We start from the raw sequence: 22,650 nt of genomic DNA on the forward strand, positions 1-22,650 counted from the left end.
CCAAGTTTATCAAAATTTTTTGTTAGCATTCTTCATAAATCAGTATCTTTAACACCATACATAGGGATATCATCAGTGTTTTTCCCCCCCATGGACTTTATTTTTAGAATAGTTTTAGGTTCACAACAAAATTGAGCAATTGAGCAGAAGGTCCAGAAATTTCTCATTTAGTCCCTGCTCCCACACCCACACATATGCTTAGTCTCCACCATTATCAACTTCCTGTGCCAGAATTACATATTTGTTCATTGATGAACCACCAGTAGCACATTACCACTCTGAGTCCATAGGGTTTACTCTTGGTGTTGGAAATGCTGTGAGTTTTGACAAGTGTAGAATAAAATGTACCCATCTTTATAGTATCATACAGAGTATGACATACCTATTCATCCCTTACTGCTCCCTAATCCCTGGCAATGACTGATCATTTTTCTATCTCCGTAGTTTTGTGTTTTCTAGGATGGCATATGGTTGGGTTCATACAATATACGTCTTTTCAGATTGACTTCTTTCACTTAGTAATATTCGTTTTGTTGCTTCAAGTCTTTTCATGGCTTCATAGCTCAATTTTGTTGTTGTTGTTGTTGTCATTGTTTTTCCTTTTGCGACAGGGTCTTGCTCTGGTGTCCCTGCTGGAATACAGTGGCACAATCACATCTCACTGTGACCTCAAATTCCTAAGCTCAGGTGATCCTCCTAAGCCTTCCAAGTAGCTAGGACAACAAGCATACACACCACCACACCTTGCTGATCTTTCTTTCTTCTTCTTCTTCTCTCTTCTTCTTCTCTTCCTTCTCCTTCTCCTTCTTGAAACAATGTCTTGCTATGCTGCTCAAGCTGGTCTTGAACTCCTGGCTTCAAAGTGCTGCAAGTGCAGGTGTGAGCCGCTATACTCTGCTGATTTTTTAAAAATAGTTTTAAATTTATTCATGTTTCTTAAGTGACATTAACAAATGTCAGACTCATAACCACAGCAACACTTCTTTCAATTTTAAGTACTCCAGAGTCCCTTGTAATCTCACACATTTTCTCTCCACTCTTCTCCAAAGCTCTCCCCCAAAGCTCAATTATTTTTAGCACTGAATATATTCCATTGTTTTCTGGATGTACCATAGTTTATTTTTCCATTCACCTTCTGATAGGCATCTTATTAATAATTTCTTTCAAGTGTTGGCAATTATGAACAAAGCTGGTGTAAATATCCCTTATGTGTGGACATAAGTTCTCAATTGCTTTGAGTAGATACCAAGGAGCACAACTGCTGGATTGAATGGTTGGAGTGTGGTAAGTTTTCTAAGAAGCTGCCAAACTGTCTCTCAAAATGGCTGTAACATTTCACGTTCCCACCAGAAATGAATGAGAGTTCCTGTTGCTCCATATCCTTGCCAACACTTGTTGTTGTCAGTGTTCTGGAATTTGACCATGCTAGTAAGTGTGCAATGATATCTCATTGTTTAATTTGCAATTTCCTGTTGCTATATGATGTGGAGCATCTTTTCATATGCTATTTTCCATCAGTATATCTTCTTTGGTAAAGTATCTGTTAATGTCCTTGGATCATTTTTTAATTAGTTGTTTTCTTATCATTGAGTTTTATATGCCTTTGTAGACCTTGAATAATAGTCTCCATTTTGTTGTTTTCTCCCAGTATTTTCTACCAGTTTGTGGCTTATCTTTTCATTCTCTTGACAGTATGTTTTACAGAACTGATTTTTTTTAATTTTAATAAAGTCCAGCTGATAAATTCATTATTTCATTGACCATGTCTTTGATCATTGCCATACCCAAAGTATGTGGTAAGAAATCTGCCACTCAGAGTTCTTTAGTATGATGCAGTTATTAATGTGCTTGGGAAAAATCAGAAAATCAATGCAATAACTTTTACATCATATTGACATCATATCTTTATTTACCAATTATACAAAAACAAAATTTCAAAAGGAGATATTCATCATAGTAGACCAGAAAATGCTGTTTTATAGTCTCAATGAACAGACACATCTGCCATGTAAAGTAATCTTTGTATTTTCCCTTTTCACATCTTCCAGGCCAGGTAGGCAGTGCAAGCCAAGTCAGGCACTGGAAGCCAGATGGAGCAGTGTTTGGGGAGAAAGGTGGACCTTGTTGTCATGGACGTGGGCTCAGCCCACCTGTCTGTTGGCAGCTCTCTGAGCTTGCAAATTGACAGTGCAGCTCCCAGAGGACTTGGATTTTCTCTTTGGTGGTTTCTAAAGTGTCTTATCTGCAGACAGCCATTTTCTTTTCTCCTTCAGAAACTGTAAATGACAGAAAGAGCTCAGTGAACTGGAAGTCCAGGTTACTGGTTTACTGGTTCATAAACATTATTAATTAAAAATTATTTTATTGGAGCATACTCCTGAAATTGCCTTTATCAGCTCATCTCTCGATTGAAAAATTTGTTTTTGAAGGGTCAAGACCATGAATTGGAAAAAGTGTTCCATGAACTGAAAAAAGTATTGGGCTTTTGTGGGACCAGATTTTTAAGATAAAAAAACAATAAACATTTTTACATCTGTCAGTATATGTCAAGGGTAAATGTGTGTTTGGCAGCATGACTGCTAAACTCTCCAGGATTCCACAACTGGACTCACAGCCACCTTTCTTACCGCTGGCCATATGTTTAGACTTAAAGTCTAGAGACAAGGTGTCAAGTGAGGAAATTTGCCCTTATCGCTCCAAGGCAGTCCATAACTTCTGTTCTGAGTCTCTATGAGAATATAGTCCTTGGATGATGTGAAAATAGTTGCTTGAAACCATTTTGTCTGGGACTTAATTTGTGGAATCTTGGGTGATATAGGCTGTGCTAGACAGCTTGGCCCTCCCACCAAGACCTCCCTGTGGAAGCATCTCCCTAAGTAGTAGGGGATGCCAATGCCTAGAGGTTAAAAATAAAATTTAAAAGACTTCACACACCAAAACAACAACAACAACAACAACACATAGTCCCTATTTTCTTGGTGAATACTACTATGTTCCTTATAATAGTTACTGAAGCTCCTGGAGCAGCCAGACTATTCAGTCAGAAAGGATCTAAGTAAATTTATGGTTCAAGAACATAAAAGATGGTGACTGAGTTTTTTGGCTTTGATATGCAGATATTTAGGCTCTTGTGATTGTTATTTGAATAAACTGCAGTTTGTAATATTGCATTAGAGTTTTCTTCGAATGTTAACAGTCATGAAATCTAAAAATATAATTGGATTATTTGGGAAAAAAGAAGACAAATTTCTAGATGGCTCTATCATATCATTGTTAAGAATACTGGTTATGGAACCGGGAGTGATGGCTCACTCCTGTAATCCTAGCATTCTGGGAGGCTGAGGCAGGTAGATAGCTTGAGCTCATGGTTTTGAGACCAGCCTGAGCAAAAAACGAGACCCTATCTCTAGTAGAAAAAAAATAGAAAAAACTGAGGCAAGAGGATCTCTTGAGCCCAAGAGTTGGAGATTGCTGTGAGCTATGATGCAATAGCACTCTACCCAGGGGGACAGAGTCTGGGACTCTGTCTCAAAAAAAAAAAAAGAAGAAGAAGAATACTGGTCATGTATCAAAAACATTTAAGTCCCTTTTTGGTATAACTCATTACTTTTAAAGAGCATTTTCTTATATGTTTATTCTTTTTATATCTATAAAGATGTTAGTACCAAAAACTCCCCCAAAAAACTAAACCAAAAATAAACACAAAACAGAAACTCCTAACTCAAAATATAATGGAGTTTAAAATAACAGAGCACATGTACATGAACGTTCATAGCAGCATTACTTAGCTGAATAGCTGAAAAGTAAAAAGACCTGAATGTCCATGAACTGATGAATGGTTAAAGAAATGAATGTTGTATTTATACAGTGGACTATTATGTGGCCACAAAAGATAGTAAAGTACTGATATAAGCTGTATATCATGAATGTACCTTGAAAACACTGTGCTATGTAAAATAAGCCTTATATACAAAAGGCCATATATTATATGATTCCATTTATATAAAATGTCCAAACATATAAATCCATAGAGGTAGAAAATAGACTAGTGGTTACCAGGGGTTGGGGTAAGAAGAGAAAGGGAGTGACTGCTAATGGATACAGAGTTTCTTTGTGAAATGGTGAAAATGTTTGGGAATTATATAGTAGTAATAATTGGATAATCTGAGAATATACTAAAAGCCATTGACTTAGAACACTTAAAAAGGATCAAGTTGGGCTAGGCGCGGTGGCTCAATAATCCTAGTACTCTGGGAGGTCGAGGCGGGTGGATTGCCTGAGCTCAGGAGTACAAGTCCAGAGCAAGAGCAAGACCCTGTCTCTAAAAATAGCCAGACATTGTGGTGGGCACCAATAGTCTCGGCTACTAGGGAGGCTGAGGCAAGAGGACCACTTGACCCCAAGAGTTTGAGGTTGCCTTGAGCTATGATGCCATGGCACTCTACTGAGGGTGACAAAGTAAGACTCTGTCTTAAAAAAAAAAAAAATAGAATGAAGTTATGGTATGTGAATTCTATTGAATAAAGCTGTTATTAAAAGTGACAGGTGAAAATACTCATATTAATGATAGCTAAAGTGACAAAAGTGCTGCAGTGGGAAGGAGGACCAAGTGTAGGGAACCTGCCAATATCAGGACAAAGTAAGGCTTATAATATTTCACTCTTAAAGAAGGTGATCATTATGGGACTCCAGACACATGTTTACCATGAAGTGAATTCAGGCTTTGATTTCAGGGTCTTTTCCTACTTCAGGACCCAGAAACTTGTATTTGTAATTTTGTTTTCTTAAAGAGAGCCCCAGAAATTCAAAAAGCTTCAAGTCTTGCAAAACCTGCCTCCATACCTGTCAAACCCACAGAGTTTCTCTTGGTGAGCTACAGCCACTGAGGGTTTCAGTGAGGGGTGAACATTCCTGTTTTGTGCTACTTTGGTGTGAAGAGACATAAATTATTTTATCTGTTTGGGGTCTCAGTGAACAAGAGTCATGTGTATCCTCCTTTTTTCATAGACAGTCACCTGGGTTCTTCTTCCCAGGCTGTTGAACTTGACATACTACGGAAAAATCATGGGCATAAATGCAATGGTAAAGACAATATATTAGGTTCCACAGTTATAACCATGTACAGAACACAGGATTTCTTGTAACCCAGGTCCTAAAGGTCAACATCTAGAACATTATGTAGTTTTACAAGAAAGAGGTGCTGAGCTGACAGGAAGATCGGCTGTACACATTTCAGCACCGTGTGAACACTCCATGGACATAGCTTTCACTGACTGGGCTGTTCTGAAACCAAAGGCCTCTGTGATGTAAAGAAAACCTCCTGTCAGGGCTGTCTCTTCATAGAACTTATGCAACAGCCTTTTGAGGTCAACACAGGAAAAAGAAAAGTCAAGGGATGAGAGAATAAATGCACCAGTCTCTGCAGCTGGAGTTTGTGCAGGTGAAACTCAGCAAGACATACGACTCTGGTCTGAGTTGTAAACACAAGGGATTAGAATCCAGGTGATACCTTAGTCCACGAACTATTTTTTCCTTAGAATTTCTTAATAGGTTCTGAAATATTTCTGTGAAGAACAACTGTCATGTAGCAGAGTTAATGTCACTTCTCAGGAATGTATGCCACCTGGGGGAAAGAAGAGACATCTCTAGAAAACAGAATTTAGGTTCCCTTTTATACTGTGCCCCTCTCCAGCTCCTCTCTGGAGAGTAGTCCAAGAACTCCATTGTTCCTTGGCTCTGAAGAATCAGAGCTAGAGGTAGTTGGAAGAAGCCCCCAACGGAGAACACTGGAAAGAGAAATAACGCCCCCTATACTAGGTGGCTCACACCCAGCCCCACCTGCGCCCCTCAGGGTTTGTGTAGGGCTCCCCCTGCAGCCCCTCTCACTGTGTCTTGCAGAGCACAGTAGTACACAGCCGAGTCTGATAGTTCCACGGAGGGTTTCTGCAGGTGGAAGGACCGGTCACTCTTATCATGATTGACGTGAAAACCTCTGCTGTGCGGCTTCAGGTTTTCTGATGAGTTTTTCAGGAGCTCGGGTGCTTTGTTTGGAAACTGGACATACCAGAAAATGAAAACTGAATAGCTGCTCTGGTAAGTGCAGTTCAAGGTCAGACCTGCCCTCTCAGGGAGGGTAACTGGGCCTTCTGTCTGGGTCACAGAGTCGCCATTGGTCCCTCCTAAAAATAGTAAAGGCTTTGTTATATTGGCAGGGTAAGATCATAGTCTTCAGTGTGGAAGAGGTAAAAGATCATCCTAAAACCAAGGAATATGACATCTCAGAAGTTTTGAGTAAACATTACTCACCGAATATCAACAAGATCACAAGGCCTGAGCAAAAAGCAGACAACATGGCCAGCTGAGAAGCAGTAGAGGTTTTGTTCAGAGATACACCAAAACTGAGAGCCCTGTTTCTCTGGTTGCTTGATCCTTTGTTAGGTATCTTCTACCAAATCTTGGCTCGTGTGGTAAGCAAAACATACTGCTCTACAAGATCATACCACAGGCTGTAAAAAAGAGAGAGACGCTCAGGAAAGGGAAGATGAATTTGTGTGGAACCACCCACCTTAAGGAAGCAGTGCCCTCTTCTGGTCCTTCTCTGCACCTGCAGCCTGCTCCACATCTTTGAATGACATTTACCCTGGAGTAGAGTTTAAGTTGCAGATATGGAAGGGAAATGGGGGTCTGAGGTGAAGAAGGGTAAGACTCCAGAAAGGAAGCGCAAAACATTTTCTGCGAATTTCACACTGGTCCCTGGGGCTGACAAAATGGGCAATTCCTCTGTCACCCTCTATAAGGTGCAGGGCAATAAGACTCCCTTAAATCTCCCCAGTCCCAGTACCTAATGTCCATTCCCATCTACTAATAAGTTAGTTTAGGCCTTTTAGTATCTCCTGAGAGTGAAAAAAGCACATTGTGTGATCTTTTCTTGGCATATTCCCTGCTGATCTGAGGAGATGAGTGCTTCTTAGAATGCCCTTTTTTCTTTCCCTACTTTTTGCCTAGATGAGTCCTATTTATTCTTTAAGAACCAAAGTACAGGCCAGGCCAGGTGGCACATGTCTGTAATCCTAGCACTCTGGGAGGCCAAGGTGGGTGGACTGTCTGGGCTCACAGGCTCAAGACCTGCCTGAGCCAAAGTGAGACCCAGGCATTGTGGCAGAAGCTTGGGAGGCTGAAGCAAGAGAATCCTTTAAGCTCATGAGTTAGAAGTTTCTAACTTCTAACTTTCTAACTTCTAGCTCATGAGTTAGAAGTTTCTATTGACTATGAAGCCATGACACTCTACCCAGGGTGACAGTGAGATTCTGTCTCCAAAGAAAAAAAAAGAAAAGAAAAGAACCAAAGTACACACCACCTGCTTGTGAAACCATTCTTTCTTTAGGCTGAGTTAGTGCCCACCTTCTCCCACCCCATACTTTCTATATGTATCTATCACTGTCCTCACCACGTCATATTAGAATCATTTCTGTCCTGTTCCTCAAGCTCCACTTGGTGTTCCTGAGATCAGCAGCTAAATCCCATTTTATATCAGTAGCTCATTTCCCAAAATATACAGAACCTCAGGTCATATGAGATGCACAAAAAATATTGGAAGAATGGGCTAATAAATGAATGGACGGACATGTCTGATGTATAAAATTATCTTTTGATGAGGGACAGTCTATGTGAAAGGATGTGTCTTAGGGACCCCGGTATGACTTGCTTCTTCAAGAGGTAGAGCCAGGACCTGATAACAAGTGCAATCAATGTTTCTGAAGATTGAGTAAGGGACAGATCTTCTTACAAGAGTTCATTCTCATACTATTTTTTAAAAAAATATCCTGGTGTCTTTATATACACAATAATAAAATTATACATTGATTTCTAGGCTCATAGGTTTTATACCATTACCAAATCCAACAGAAAAGGCAAACAAAATATAAAATCAATAACATTAAAATAAAAACATTAGTGTAAGGGATGATCTTTCACTGAAACTAAAGAGCACAGGCTTATTAAAAGAAAGCTATAGACACACATAGTTGAATAACTGACTAGATTAAAGTGATTTGAAACTAGATGTACTATATTGTCTGAGTTATTGTGATTAGTAATTACAAGTTTTTTTCACTCTTTACATTCAGAAATACTCATGTCAGTCCTCATTATACAATTTTACTATTTAGTGAAGCATTCAGAACTTCAGAATTGAAAAAATATATACTTGGCATTTGCTGTTACTTCTATGTCTACTGAATTCCATGTTGATACATACAGTGAATGTGAGTAATATATAATCTTTCAATGGAAATATGGTAGTTACTCTGATAAAGCATTTCTGTGGAGTTTGGCTTAACTATGTACTACCTCATACCCAAAATTTTCTGAAAATTTTTCTCCACCCAAACATTAATGCCTTCATTTGTAGAATACTATTATTCCATTTTCCTTTAAATTGGTAAAAATGACAGGAATAAAGCATCACAATCAAAGGGGCTCCCATAAGTTTATGGCTGAAATGAGCTATGATTTTGCCACTGTACTCCAGCCTGGATGACATAGTGAGGCTCTGTCTCGAAAAAGAAAAAGAAAATCAAGGGGAATGCTTCTGTTACTCATCTATATGATTAGAAATATACCTTTATCATTTTATTTTGTTGTCATCAAACAAAAAAATACAAATCTAAAAATTCTCATGTAATACTCATATCTCAAGGATTGGCAAACAATAAATACTTAAAGCTTTGAAGTCATATAGTCTCTGATACAACTACTCAGCTATGCTGTCGTAGAATGAAAGCAGCCATAGGTGATGCATAAATGAATGGGCAAGACTGTTTTACCATAAAACTTTATTTACAAAAACAGGTGGCAGAAAGTTTTGACTACCAGACTACAGTTTTCTGACCCCTGCTATACTCTAATAATTTATCCATACACGTCCTAAGATTCATGAATTGCAGCCTGAGAAACTCAACCTTATTTTCGGATGTGTTCTTTCACTACATTATAGTAACTCTTTGATGAGTCCTAAAATGAAGGAAGTAGGTGCCTCGCATCCATAATCTTAGCACTTTGGGAGGCTGAGACACTAGCCCAGACAACAGAATGAGATCTTGTCTCTAAACAAATAAGATTAAGTAAATTAATAGGAGAAAGAAGGAGATTTTATGATCCAAGAGCCTAATTTACTTTGGTGCTAAAGATTCAAGTGTTGGCAGCACAGATGATGGTCCCTGATTTTAAGGCACATAGAGTAGTAATAGAGATAGCTCTTACCTAAATAAATAAATAAAGGAGAAAGTACATGTATGAAAAGGGAGAGGTCCATGATTCTAACAGAGCAGATTGAGCTTTCTTCTGTTACTGACTTTTGGGCAGATGCACAAGAATGAGTAGTCATTTACTAGTTTTTTTTTCTTTTGTGGGAATACAAAAGAATTTTAAGAAAAAGAATAAGACAATATCCTAAAATCGCTTTGAAGGGGTTATATAGGAGAAACAAGGTGCTATCAAGAAACTTACGTAGAAGAAGTTATTGAAGAAAAAGAAAATATAATAACATATTGTGGACAGAGACTGGAGGGGTAGTAAGAGTCAAAATTACGAAGATCACATGAGGAGTGTTCTCTATCCTAAGAACACATGAGGGCCCAGGTGACTGACATGGTCAAATTTGTCCTCTGACCAGGTCACTCTTACAGTATACAAATGACTCTACTGACCAGTGACAGGGGTCTGTCAAGCGGGCTAGGAGAAAGGAAGCCAAGGATTGAGGTAGATTTTTAGTTAGGGTGTGGAGGTTGTGATGTCTTCTAGAAGATTTAGTAGGTGGGAAATTCTATAGAACCAGGCATTAGATGGGATAGGGTAATTCAGAAAAATGAATAACTATGAACCAAGCATACCAAACGAATCCTAATATTCCCTAAAGTGAGTTTATGGTAGAGACTGCTCCCTTACAATGTCCATTTTCTCCTATTTCTTACTATGAGAACCCCAATATGATACAGATGGAAACATGTTCAGATAAAAAAAAAACCCTGATATCCCAAGTTTCCCTTATAGATGGGAGGAGGGAGATCAAATAACACTCTGGTAAATGAATGCAAGTAGAAGCCTCACTGAAGTAGAAGTCTTTCAGTGAGGCCTCTGGAAAAGATTGACTCAGCCAGCATATACTCATTTGCCCTTTGACTTTCTCCTTCCTGCCTGAAAGTTGTGACATGGATGAATCTCTAGCAGTCTCTTGGAAGTATAAAAACAAGGGTGCTGACCTAAAGATGAGAAATAATAGACTGAAAAGATCCCGAATCCTTCATAACATAATAAAGCTACTGTGCCAGCCCTGTACATTACAGAGCTTCATTATGTGAGAAAAAGTTAATGCCAATTTTAGCAGAGGAAGTTGTGATGTTCAGGGAGCTGCTTTTGACGGAGGCATCAACAGTGACTCTTAGTCTCCCATGATGTTCTTCATTTTTATAATATGAACATATTAATATTAACAGGGTAAGTCCCCTACCTGAATCTTGTCTATACCACTGTAAATTGCTTATTCTAGATTTGTAACTGAAGTTCATGCCGGCATTTTCACCCTCCTAATGTTCAGGGCCTGAGGATTCTCTTATCCCTGTTGAGTGTTCAGCCGTAGGCAGAAAGACAAGTGAGAGACTAGGAGTCAGTCATTGCACTTTCAAATTAATAAGAAGGTTTTAACTTTTGTTCCTATGAGCTCTGACCTCTAGTATCCCTATTCCCATCACCAAGAGCCCCCACTCACTGGCCAGTTGAAGCTATAGAATCATCAAATAAATACACTTCCAGGAGATTCTCCACTATTCTTCTTTACTGGGATCGTGAAAGACTCAGCAAAAGAGTAAGTTCTCTTTATTCACAGTCCTTCTGCTCCCATGTCAAGTTTCTTACCTAGCCCATCAGAGGCAAGCTCAATCCTTTGCTTCAAACATACACATGCCAAGTTAAAGCCATGTGAGTCTGAGAGGGAGGCACTGTCATCTGGTGGTGGCAACATCATCATCCTACTAATAGGATGTCCTCTGGAATGACAATGAATATACAGAGCTGATTCAGAAGAAATTACAAACCTAATCTGTTTCTGAAGTCTAATTCCAGCTTATAGTAAGAACAGATACCACGTCAGTTAAGAACTCAATTAAGAAAGAAAATTGGTGCCCAGTATTTACAGAATACCTTTGAGAAACACTGCTAAGTTTCCTAATGTTACTACAACCTCTGCTAATGTACTATGAGCTTTTGTTTAGGGAGAAAATGCCTAATGCTAAAATGAGATTATATATAAGTCAGAGTACTTGTTGGTGACTCTGGCTGAATTAAGTAGAATATGAATAAATAAATGAATACTAGGTTTGCCTCATAAATTCCAATAGGATCAAGAGAACTGAACTCAAAACTTTGAGTCAGGAATGATACAGAAAATCACTCTGAAGATGGATCCTCTTGAGCACCTCCCTGGCTCCTCGTCCGAGCTCGAGCCTTCACTTAGTTCCTCCAAGCCTGTTTCTGCAGGACGATACATCTAGCTGTGATTCCACTGCCCTGCTGCTCTGTGAACTATCATCACCATCTTGTTACAATTACCACCACTCCCAAAAATAAAACTCTTAATTTTTCCTTTTCTTTTTTGACATAAGTAATTCCTGAATCAAAGTTTGGGAACAATGAATCTGATTGTTGGAGTCCAAGTTATGTTCCTGCATCTGTCTCTACACTAGGCTGGACACAAGTGTACTATATTAGTTTGCTAGGTTCGCTGTAATAAAATAGTGTAGCCTGGGTGACTTAAACAAGAAAAATTTATTTTTTCACAGTTCTGAAGGCTAGAAGTCCAAGGCCAAAGTATTGGCCAGCTGAGTTTCTCCAGAGGCCTTTCCCCATGAGTTCCTGAGGGTCATGTTCTTGCGCGAGTCCTCACCTGGTCATCAACAGATGACCTCTGTGCTTTTATTCTCCTGGTCTCTTGAGGTGAATTTTAATGAGAAAACTTTTGATATACAAGTTATTAGTCCAATTAAAAAAACTATTGTTCTGATTAGCCATCTGTTTACCTAGATGAACATACCATTTGCTTATATAAATTGGCATAACACAGTTCTCTAAAAAAACCAGCGAAGTCATGTTAACAGGGGCTGTCTGGAAATCCTTTTCCTTCATAGGAAATGATTGTTACTTTTCACATTTGTTTTAATGATTTATTTAACATTCCTTCACTGCAGTCATATTGTATATTCCATGCTGTTTTAGAAGGTCAAGTTGAAAGTGGAGAGAATATGGTGGCTCTTCCCTGGAACAGTCAGTGCAATCAGAAGAGGAAACAAGATAAAATCTTAATGCACTGTGATGAGTGCCAGGATGAAAATTAACATATCACAGTGTCAGTAGTAAAGGGGTGAGGCTGCCACTCCAGAACTTATGAGATGCTTAAAATATAAGAAGTACTTAAGCTGAAAATTGAATAATCAGTAGGTGAAATAATAAACTCCACAAACATTCAAGGACTTGTAACCTCAGTGAAGTTTCTAGGGGTTCAGTGGTGCAGAGAATGTTGATATCTCCTCAGAGATGAAAGACATGTTGCTGCACCCCACACAACTTATCACAGAAAAAGGGGCTTAGGCTCTCCGTAGACGGTTTTGAACTTTGGAGGTGGCACATGCCTCATGTGGGTGTGCTCCTTTGACCCCCTGTTTGCAGAGTCACCTGTAAAGCTGCCAACTGACCAGAGAAAGAGGAAGCTCTGCAACATGTTCAGGCTTCAGTGCACTCTGCTTTACTACATTGGGCTTATGATTCAATACACCCAACAATAACACTTGGAGTTTCTATGGCAAATAGGAAGGAATGCTGTGTGGAGACTCTGGGAAATGCCAATAGGAGAATCACAGCATAGATTCTAGTACTTGGGAGAATATAAACTCTTTTCTACAGATAAATAATCTCCTTTTTAAGAAATAGCTTCTACCTTGATAACTGACCTCAGTGAAGTCTGAATGTCTAATTTAGGGACATTCTGATCTTCCATCATAAACCAAGCATTGTCTGATCCACTTTGCCGTAATAGCAGACATGCCCGGGAGCAAACTATCATCAAGCAGAAATTTTATAGAAGAGATTATATTCAGGCAAATCCAGGAGGTACAATATAGTTACATGAGTAGGTGGCTCAGATTCCTCTGACACTGACTGTTCTTCTATTGTTTCCTCTCCCTTAATCAGTGCCTATAAGTCTCCTGGGGAGTTCCTTTCAGACAATTGACTGAAGAACATCAACAGAAGAAAAGCAAGTCTATTATTCATGTGGATTTTCACATTATACTAGTACCACAGAAAACTAGCACTGCAGGACCACTAAAGGACAGAGATGAAGAAAAATTTCCCTGGTGGGCAAAACATCAAGTGCTTCATTTTGGTTGTCCCCATTATCTAAAGAGAAAGTTGACCAGAAGTACTGATCTTCACTGATTTGTGGGCAGTTGCTAATTATTTGACTGGATCTCAAAAAACTCAGAAGGAATAGGATTATAAGACGAATAATAAGGAAATCTTGGGAAGAGGAGATACCTTAATGGACCTCTCAGAATGGGTAGAGTCTACCAAAATAATCATTCTCCATGTGAGTACTGACCAAGAAAAAACATTGCAGTAGAAACTTTTATCATGGACAAAATGATGAATCTATGAATATGTCAAATCTCTCCCCAGCCATCCCAGTGCTTGTTCAACAGTTCCATAACAAAGTGGCCTTATTGGAAAAGATGAAAGTTGTACATGAGCCCAAAAGCATGGAATTCAGCTTATTAAGGCTGATTTAGCTAATGTTACTGCTGAGTTCTTAATCTGTCAGCCACGGAAATTAACACTTAACTCTAAATATGGTGTCATTCCCCAGAAAACCAACCAGATAACCATTGACAGATTGTTTGGATTATAACTCTTCTAGCATGAACATGGCTAAGATCTGTCTTCACTGGAATAGGCAATACACTTGCATATAGATTTGTCTTCCTTCCTTGTATTGCTTCTGCCAGTATCAGCTTCATAAACTCACAGAATTCCTAATTCACCATCAGGATAATCCCCACAGCATTTGGGAAAATGAAAGAACTATTTTTACAGAAAAGGATTACATGAGTGGTCACAACCCCATGGAATTATATAGTCTTACCACATGCCCCATCACTACAAGCCTGCTGAAATATGGACTATTTTATTGATTGAGTTATGGCATCAGTTAAAGATACCATGAAAAGATGGGGTTCTGTCTTTCAAGATGCCAGTAAAGACCATTATGTGGTGTTGTCTCCCTCAAAGGCAGAATGCATGAGTCTAGCCATCAAGAAAGTAATTCAGGGAGTGGATTCTTTCACCATTATTACCAGTAACCTACTAGCATATTTGTGATTCTTGTCTATGTAACTTTGAACTGTGTTGGTTTGTGGAGGTCTTGTTCTCTAAAGAGAGGAATGCTTCCACCAGAAGACCCAATAGTGATCCTATTGAATTGGAAGATGACACTGCCATACGGCTATTTTGAGTTTCATATGTCACTGAATCAGCAAGTAGGAAAGGAGCTTACTTTATTGGCTGGAGGAATTGATACTAATCACTAAGGGAAAATTGAGATACTGCTACAGAATAGGTATAGAGAGGGCTATATCACTCTCAGTCTCTGGAGAAAGAATGATCCACTGTGGCTTACAAAGAAATGTTTTCTGTAACTTCTAAAGGGTTTGTGTTCTGCTTCCCTTACAAAACCAGCTACTGTGCCACTCAGAGCACAGTAATACATGGCTGAGTCTTCCTCTTGAGCAGATGTTTTTTTCAGATGGAAGGATGCCTCGCCTTTGTTATGATCAGCTGTGAAACCTTTGATGCTCTCTCTAGAGGTATATTTCAGTAGTAATTGGAGATCTTGTTTGGGGTACTGGACATACCAGAAAAGTTCAGGACTCCCAGAATATGAGTAGTTGCACTTCAGCAGCACTGGTGTCTCCTCCAAGACAGACAGGTATTCCTCAGGCTGAGTCACAGCCTGGGCCCTTGTTCCTCCTGTAACACCAAGTGTAGATCAATGAGAGTCTTTCAGATGAGGACAATATTTCATTAAAATGATTCTAAGTCAGAAGACCGTAGAAAGATAAACTAAAAAGAGACTTTACTTACTGAGTGTAAATACCATCATAAACACTGGGATGAGGATGGGCTTCATGTCTGAGCAAAGGGGAAATGTGCAGCACTTTTCTGGAGGTCTTTTCTGGTAACAAGTCATCTACACAGACTCTTTGCGCAGGCGGTGAGTTTACACAGCCGGTAAAGCAAAACGCTCTTCCTGAAAGCAGCTTGTGGCTATGAAGTTCAATTTGTGAAGCATCTCCCTCTAAAGGCCAAATCTGATACTGCAGATAATCTTGGCTGGAGGAAGCCTTCAAATTCTCAAAGCATAGATTTCCTCCATGGTTACTAAAACAAAGTGTACAGCTATACTAACTGAAAATGAATTTTACCAAAAAGGCTCATATGTAGGGATCAATAGACCATAATATAGAGCCTATACATACAAATCTTTACGGGAATTTAGATAAAACAAAATAGGGAAAGATAGTATATTTGCTAAAATGTGCTATCATGAATGAAGAGTCATTTACATGTAGAAGTTAATGAATAAATTTGGATGTATAGCTTAAAATCTGTTATAAAATAAATTCCAAAGGATATTATGGTTAAAATTTTTAAATTTCAGATTAATATGGGGGTACATATGATTAGGTTACATTGTTTGTGTTTGTAAGGTAAAGTCCAAATTGTAATTGTGCCCTTCACCCAGGAAGTGTGCCCTATACTGGTGCATTGTTCCCATTGGTTGGGAACTTGCAGAACTACTGCTTCTTGAATTTAATTGAGTTTTTCTCTCATGTGAGCAGAGAGAAAAGTTGTTTCTCTTTAGTTTATTCATCTACTAGTTTCAATTTAGTACAGAGTACATGCGACCCTTGTTTTTCCATTCATATGATACTTGCTTAGGAGAGTGTTCCCCCAATCTTTTGTTGTTACAAAAGATACAAAATCTCCATCTTTTATGGCTGCATAGTATTCTGTAGTGCATATACACCACAGTTTCTTTATCCATTCATGTATTGAAGGGAGGTAAATTTAATATTTTAAATAAAATAAAGATGAACTTTTTAAATACATTTATGACAGTCGTGGATATTCTTTTTTGGGTGTGTGTGTGAGACAGAGTTTTACTTTGTCACCCTTGGTAGAGTGCCATGGCATCAGAGCTTACAACAACTTCAAACTCTTGGGCTCAAGGGATCCTCTTGCCTCTGCCTCGCTAGTAGCTGGGATGACAGTGCCCAACATAATGCCCAGCTATTTTGAGAGACAGGGTCTCACTCTAGCTCAGGCTGGTCTCGAACTCCTGAGCTCAGGCAATCTGCTGACTTTGGCCTCCCAGAGTGCTAGGATTACAGGTGTGAGCCACCACGCCTGGCCAGTTATGGATTTTCTAAGTATGGAAGTCAGAAAATCTAAGCAAAAACATTGATAGATCACACTTCATAGAATTTAGACTTCTGTACAGGTATTTTAATAAAATATTTAAACATTACCAGATCAAATTGTTTTCCTTCCTTCATCATTGATACTGACATTTCCCACCAAAGATGTGGCCCTTCAGAATTTTAGTTCTGCAAGTTAAAAAAAAAAAAAATAGGCCACCAGTAAAGGAACAACCACTTGGCTTAGAGAGCGGACAATTCTAGAAAGATGGTAGATTAAATATGTCCCTGACCCTCTGCCCTTCACCAAAGAGCTTCTTTGGCCACTGGCCAGGTTATGCTAAGAGTACTCGAGTGAGGTATCCCATTTGGGGATCAGATATAAATCTGGCTTCAAGTAGCAGGGAACTCCAGGAAGAAGAGCAGAAAATATGTATCATGGAGATAGCTTGTCCTGCAGATATCAGGGGACCTCTGAAAAGGAAATTGATTCTCTTGAGAAAGTTTCTCCTCTGGACCCCAAATAACTGAGAAGATAGTAACAGACAAGGTAAGTTCTATCTGTCTTCAAATGAGGTGGAAGACAAAGAGATCATAGAGCAAAGAAGTTTTTACTCTAGTGTTTTCAGCAAGGTACTGGCATAACTGATGTTGTCAGTACCCTGCCGAGTGCTGTGTTGCTGACCCAGACACAGAAATGTCTAGATTTTTCACATTCACAGGGTTGCTTTCAGCTAAAATGACCCAGTAATCACATATGTCAGGAAGAGAATGGAAAAAAAAAAGAAAAGATACCCCAGGGACAGATAGGGCTTTGTTGGAGTCAAGTATAGCCTGAGAAAAGCATCAGGGTCAGTGATCCAACTTCCTTAGCGAAAAAGTCAGGACCCATAGTTTGAAAGTATTAAGAACTCATTTATAAGAAAGCTCTCACAGAGGAAGACTGGTCTCATTGAATTAATTATTTAGTTAATCCCCTTAAAGGAATAATTACAATAAATTAAAGTAGGAGAAGTCTATTAAGACATATGGACATCATGAACATATAAATATCTCCAACAAGACTTGGTTTATAGAAAGAGAAACAGGGCCTGCATATCCTGGCTACCCTGACCTCCTTTCCATCTCTCTTCTTTCCTGTCTAACACTTTCCCCATTCACCCTGTAGACCTATCTAGTTAGTTCTGCTCTGTGAACATGTGGTAGAGGTCACATTTTTTACTCTTTTTAAGAGAACAATTCAGTAGTGTTAAGTATCTTCATATTGTCACTCAACAGATCTCTAGGCCTTTTTCATATTCCAACATTTAAACTATATGAGGCATAGGCCACATGTTAAAATTCAATTAAATATGTCATCTTTCTTTGCCCCTAATTTCTCATTTTTTTAATCTCTCTTTCCTCCTCTCTCTGAATATTTTCATTATTTTTTCTTATCTCCTTTGTCTTGTTTTTCTGTCTCAGAAGAAGTACAAGAGATGCTAGAAATCATTGAAATAATTTTGAAGTCAGAACAGAAACTCATATTTTCGGATTGTTAAGTGATAAAAATCATAGCTCGAGAGCTTCCAACTTTACCAGGACCCTGGCTGATTCCTATTCTTATTTCCACTTGGGGAATCATCTCTGTGACACCCCTTACAGCCACAGAATATCTTCACAGTTGACTGTATGGAGATTATCATTGTCTTTTCACCGTATGATTTATTCAGATGTGTTCCTAGCAGCTTGCTAACCCTCAAATTTTCACTAGTACTCAACTATCTCAGAACTTGAGAAAAAGTTCCTCACTTAGAGTAAAGTCTAGGGCGCCTCCTCGTGGTCTAAAACCATCAGACTAACTAGCTCATCAGCAGAGCCTCAGAGCCCTCATTCCATTCTCCCCTGAGGAACTATCTACAGGTTATCAAGAACAAAAGGATATCAGGCTGATGGGGATTCTTTTTTAAAGTAAACTAACTTCTGTCTCAAAATTCCATTTAATAAAGAATACCACGTTAAAATATTTTGTCAAATTGCATCTTCAAAGTTGAATATGATTTCTCCAATTTATTTCAAAATAAGTCCCTAGTAATTTATTCAAGGTCTACTATAAGCTAGATTTGTACTAGATCTTAAATTTTAAAAATTGATAAGATCGTTGTCTCTTCTCACAAGGCATTGCAGTCTAGTGGGAAGGACAAACATATTTGTGTGTGTTAATTTATACGTCTTATAGTACCCCTGAAGCACAAAATGAACCTAGAAATAGGGAGGCATTTCTTTGTTTTCTCCAGAATGCAGTGGACTATAAATTTACTTATTTAATTTTTTTTACAATTTAAAAAATTCAGAATATTATGGGGATACAAACATTGTGGTTACATGAATTGCTTTTTTACAGTTTGAGTCAAACTTATACATGTACCCAACAACCAAATAACATGCACTGTACCTGATAGGTGTGAATTTACCAATCCTCTGCTCTCCTCTCCCACATGCTTGGTTTCCACTGAGTTTTGCTTCCATGTGTGCTCATGAGTGTTGAACGATTAATTCCAGCTTAGTAGTGAGTACATATGGTGTTTGTTTCTCCATTCTTGTGATAATTCACTTAGCAAAATAGTCTCCAGTTCCATCAGGTTGTAACAAAAGATATTAGTTCACTGTTCCTTTTAATGGCTGCATAGTACTCTATGGAGTGCATATACTGCATTTTATTAATCCACTCATGTATTGATGGGCACTTGGATTGAGACCATATCTTTGTGACTGTGAATTATGCTGCAATAAACATTGATGGACAAGTGTCTTTTTTTATGACTATTTTTCCTTTGGGTAAATCCCCAGCATTGGGATTGCTGGATTGAATAGTAGGCCTACCTTTAGCTCTCTAGGGTATCTCCATACTACTTTTGAAAGAGATTGTATTACTTTGCAGGCCTACCAGCAGTGGGTAAGTATTGCTTTCTCTCTGCATCCATGCCAGCATCTGCTGTTTGGGGAATTTTTGATAAATGCCATTCTAACTGGAGTTAGGTGATATCTCATTGTGGTTTGGACATGCATTTCCTTGATGATTAGAGATTTTGAGCATTTTCATATGTTTATTGGCCATTAGTTTAACTTTTGAAAACCTTCTGTTTATATCTTTCACCCACTTTTCAATGGCGTTGTTTGATTTTTTTTTCTTGCTGATTTGTTTGAGTTCTTTAAAGATTCTGGTTATCAGCCCTTTATTGGATGTATACCATACAAATATTTTGTCCTATTCTACAAGTTGTCTATTTGCTCTATTGATAAGTTTCCTTGCCTATGAGGAAGCTTTTTAATTTAATCAAGTCCCATTTGTTAAATTTATTTTAGCTAGTAATTTTATTTTTTTAATTTTAGTAAGTTTATTTTTATTTAATTTTTAATTAAAATCATAACTGTATACATTTATGGGCTACAATGTGATGATTTGATATACAATGTGAAATGATTAAATCAAACTGATTAACATAACCATCACCTTCCTTACTTTTTTTTTGTGGTAAGACATTTAAAATTTACTCTTGGTTGTTTTGAAATATACCCCTGCATTGTGCACATTAGGCAAGATCCCACCAAATGCCCTCCCTCCTCCCAACAATCACCCTCCCTTTCCTCCCTCCCCTTCCCTTTGTGAGACTATATTTGTGTTTTATCATCTGTATGAGTGTGTACATGTTTATATATTAGTTTCTTAATAGTACTGGGTACATTGGATACTTTTTTGAGATACTTTACTAAGAAGAATATGTACTAACTCCATCTAGGTAAACATAAAATATGTAAAATCACCACCTTTTATGGCTGAATAGTGTTCCATGGTACATATATACCACAATTTGTTAATCCATTCATTAAAAAATGAATGGGCATTTGGGTTGCTTCTGTGACTTTGCAATTATGAATTAGGCTGCAATATGCATTCTGGAACAAATGTCTTTGTGGTAAAATAATTTTTGTTTTTCTGGGTAGATACCTAGTAAGAGGATTGTGGGATCAAACAGAAGGTCAACTTTTAGTTCCTTAAAGATTCTCCATACTTCTTTCCTTAAGGTTGTATTAGTTTGCAGTCCTATCAGCAGTAGAAGTGCTCCCTTTTCTCCACATCCACGCCAGCATCTGCAGTTTTGGAATTTTGTGATGTGGGTTAATCACACTAGAGTTAGGTGATATCTCAGAGTGGTTTTGATTTGCATTTCTCTGATGATTAAAGATGATGAGCAATTTTTCATGTGTTTTTTGGGCATTTGTTTGTCATCTTCAGAGAAGTTTCTGATCAAGTCTCTTACCCATGAAGAAATGAAGAAATAGGGTTGTTTGTTCCTTTCTTATTGATTAATTTGAGTTCTCTGTAGATTCTAGTTATCAGACCTTTATCAGAATCATAACATGCAAAAATCTCCTTCCATTCCAAAGCCTGTCTGTTTGCTTTGGTTGTAGTGCCTTTAGCTGTGCAGAAGCTTTTTGGTTTGATCAAATACTAGTAATTTATTTGTGATGTTGCTGCAATTTCCAGGGTGGTTTTCTTGATAAAATATTTTCCTGGGCTAATATCTTCAAGCATTTTCCCTGCACTCTCTTCTAGTATTTTTATAGTTTCATGTCTTAAATTTAAATCTTTTATCCAGAGAAAATCAATTTTTGTTAGTGGTGAGAGATGTGGGTCCAGTTTCAGTCTGCTACAGTTCACTAACCAGTTCTCACAGCACCATTTGTTAAATAGGAATTCTTTTCCCCAGTGTTTGTCTTTGTTAGGCTTATCAAAGATCAAGTGACAATATGTGGCTGGGTTCATCTCTAGATTCTCTTTCTATTCAATATATCTACATCTCTGTTTTTGTGTCAGTACCATGCTATTTTGATCACTACACACTTGTAGTATAACCTTAAGTCTGGTAGTGTGATGCCTCCAGATTCATTTTTATTTCTAAGTATTGTATTGGCTATTTATTTTTTTTTCTGATTCCTCATAAAGTGAAGTACTATTTTTTTCAAGTTCTTTAAATTATGACATTTGTGCTTTGATGGGGATTGCTTTAAATTTGTAGATTGCTCTGGGAAGTATGGACTTCTTTTTTTTTTTTGAGGCGAGTCTCACTATGTCACCCTCAGAAGAGTGCTGTGGCGTCACAGCTCACAGCACCCTCAAACTCTTGGGCTTAAGCAATTCTCTTGCCTTAGCCTCCCAAGTAGCTGGGAGCACAGGTGCCTGCCACAACACCCGGCTATTTTTTGGTTGCAGTTGTCAGTGTTGTTTATCAGGCCCACGCCTGGCTGGAACCCGCCAGCCTCAGTGTATGTGGCTGGCACCCTACCCATTGAGTAATAGGTACCGCCTGGGTAGTATGGACTTTTTAACAATGTTGATTCTTCCCAACCATGACCATGGTATATTCTTCCATTTGTTAAAATCTTCTGCTATTTATTTTTCAGGGTTCCATAAAGTTCTCTTTATAGAGACCTTTCATGTCCTTTGTTAGATATATTTCCAGATATTTCATCTTCTTTGGCACTACTGTAAAAGGAATATAGTCTTTGATTATATATTCTTGGCTTAACTATTGTTGCTATATATAAAGGCTACTGATTTGTAAGTATTGATTTTGTATCCTGAGAACCTCCTATATTCCTTAATCACTTCTAAGGGCTTTGTAGTTGAGTCCCTAGAGGTTTCCAAGTATAAGATCATGTCATTCATGAAAAGTGAGAGTTTGACCTCCTCTGTCCCCATTTGAATACTCTTGATCTCTTTCTCTTTTTGCAATGGCTAGGGCTTCCAGTACTATGTTGAATAGCAGTGGTGACAATGGGCATCCTTGTCTAGTTTCAGATCTGAGTGGAAATGCTTTCAATTTTACTCCATTCAATATGATATTGGCTGTGAGTTTTCTGTGGATGGTGGTTTTTACCAGTTTAAGAAATGTCCCCACTAAGCCTATTTTCATAGGTGTTCTAATCATGAAAAGATGCTGGATATTATCAAAAGCCTTTTCTGCATCAACTGATAGAATCACATGGTCCTTGTTTTTTATTTTATTTACGTGGTGTATTATATTTATAGATTTGTGTAGGTTGAACCAACCTTATAACCCTGGGATAAAAACAGCTTGATCGT

The 22,650-nt window shown here is 38.2% G+C and overlaps 2 gene segments (V, D, J or C); both read right to left on the reverse strand.

Annotated features, from left to right (window-relative positions):
- Positions 1-22,650, reverse strand: part of LOC128587405 (T cell receptor alpha variable 8-3-like) — a 624,669-nt gene that overhangs the window by 527,390 nt on the left and 74,629 nt on the right.
- On the reverse strand, positions 5,424-6,459 carry LOC128587402 (T cell receptor alpha variable 18-like). The segment is given in 3 exon segments: positions 5,424-5,623; positions 5,887-6,179; positions 6,307-6,459. Coding segments are annotated over 3 exon segments (363 nt in total).

Source organism: Nycticebus coucang, chromosome 6 (assembly GCF_027406575.1).
Source record: "Nycticebus coucang isolate mNycCou1 chromosome 6, mNycCou1.pri, whole genome shotgun sequence".
Taxonomy (NCBI): Eukaryota; Metazoa; Chordata; class Mammalia; order Primates; family Lorisidae; genus Nycticebus; species Nycticebus coucang.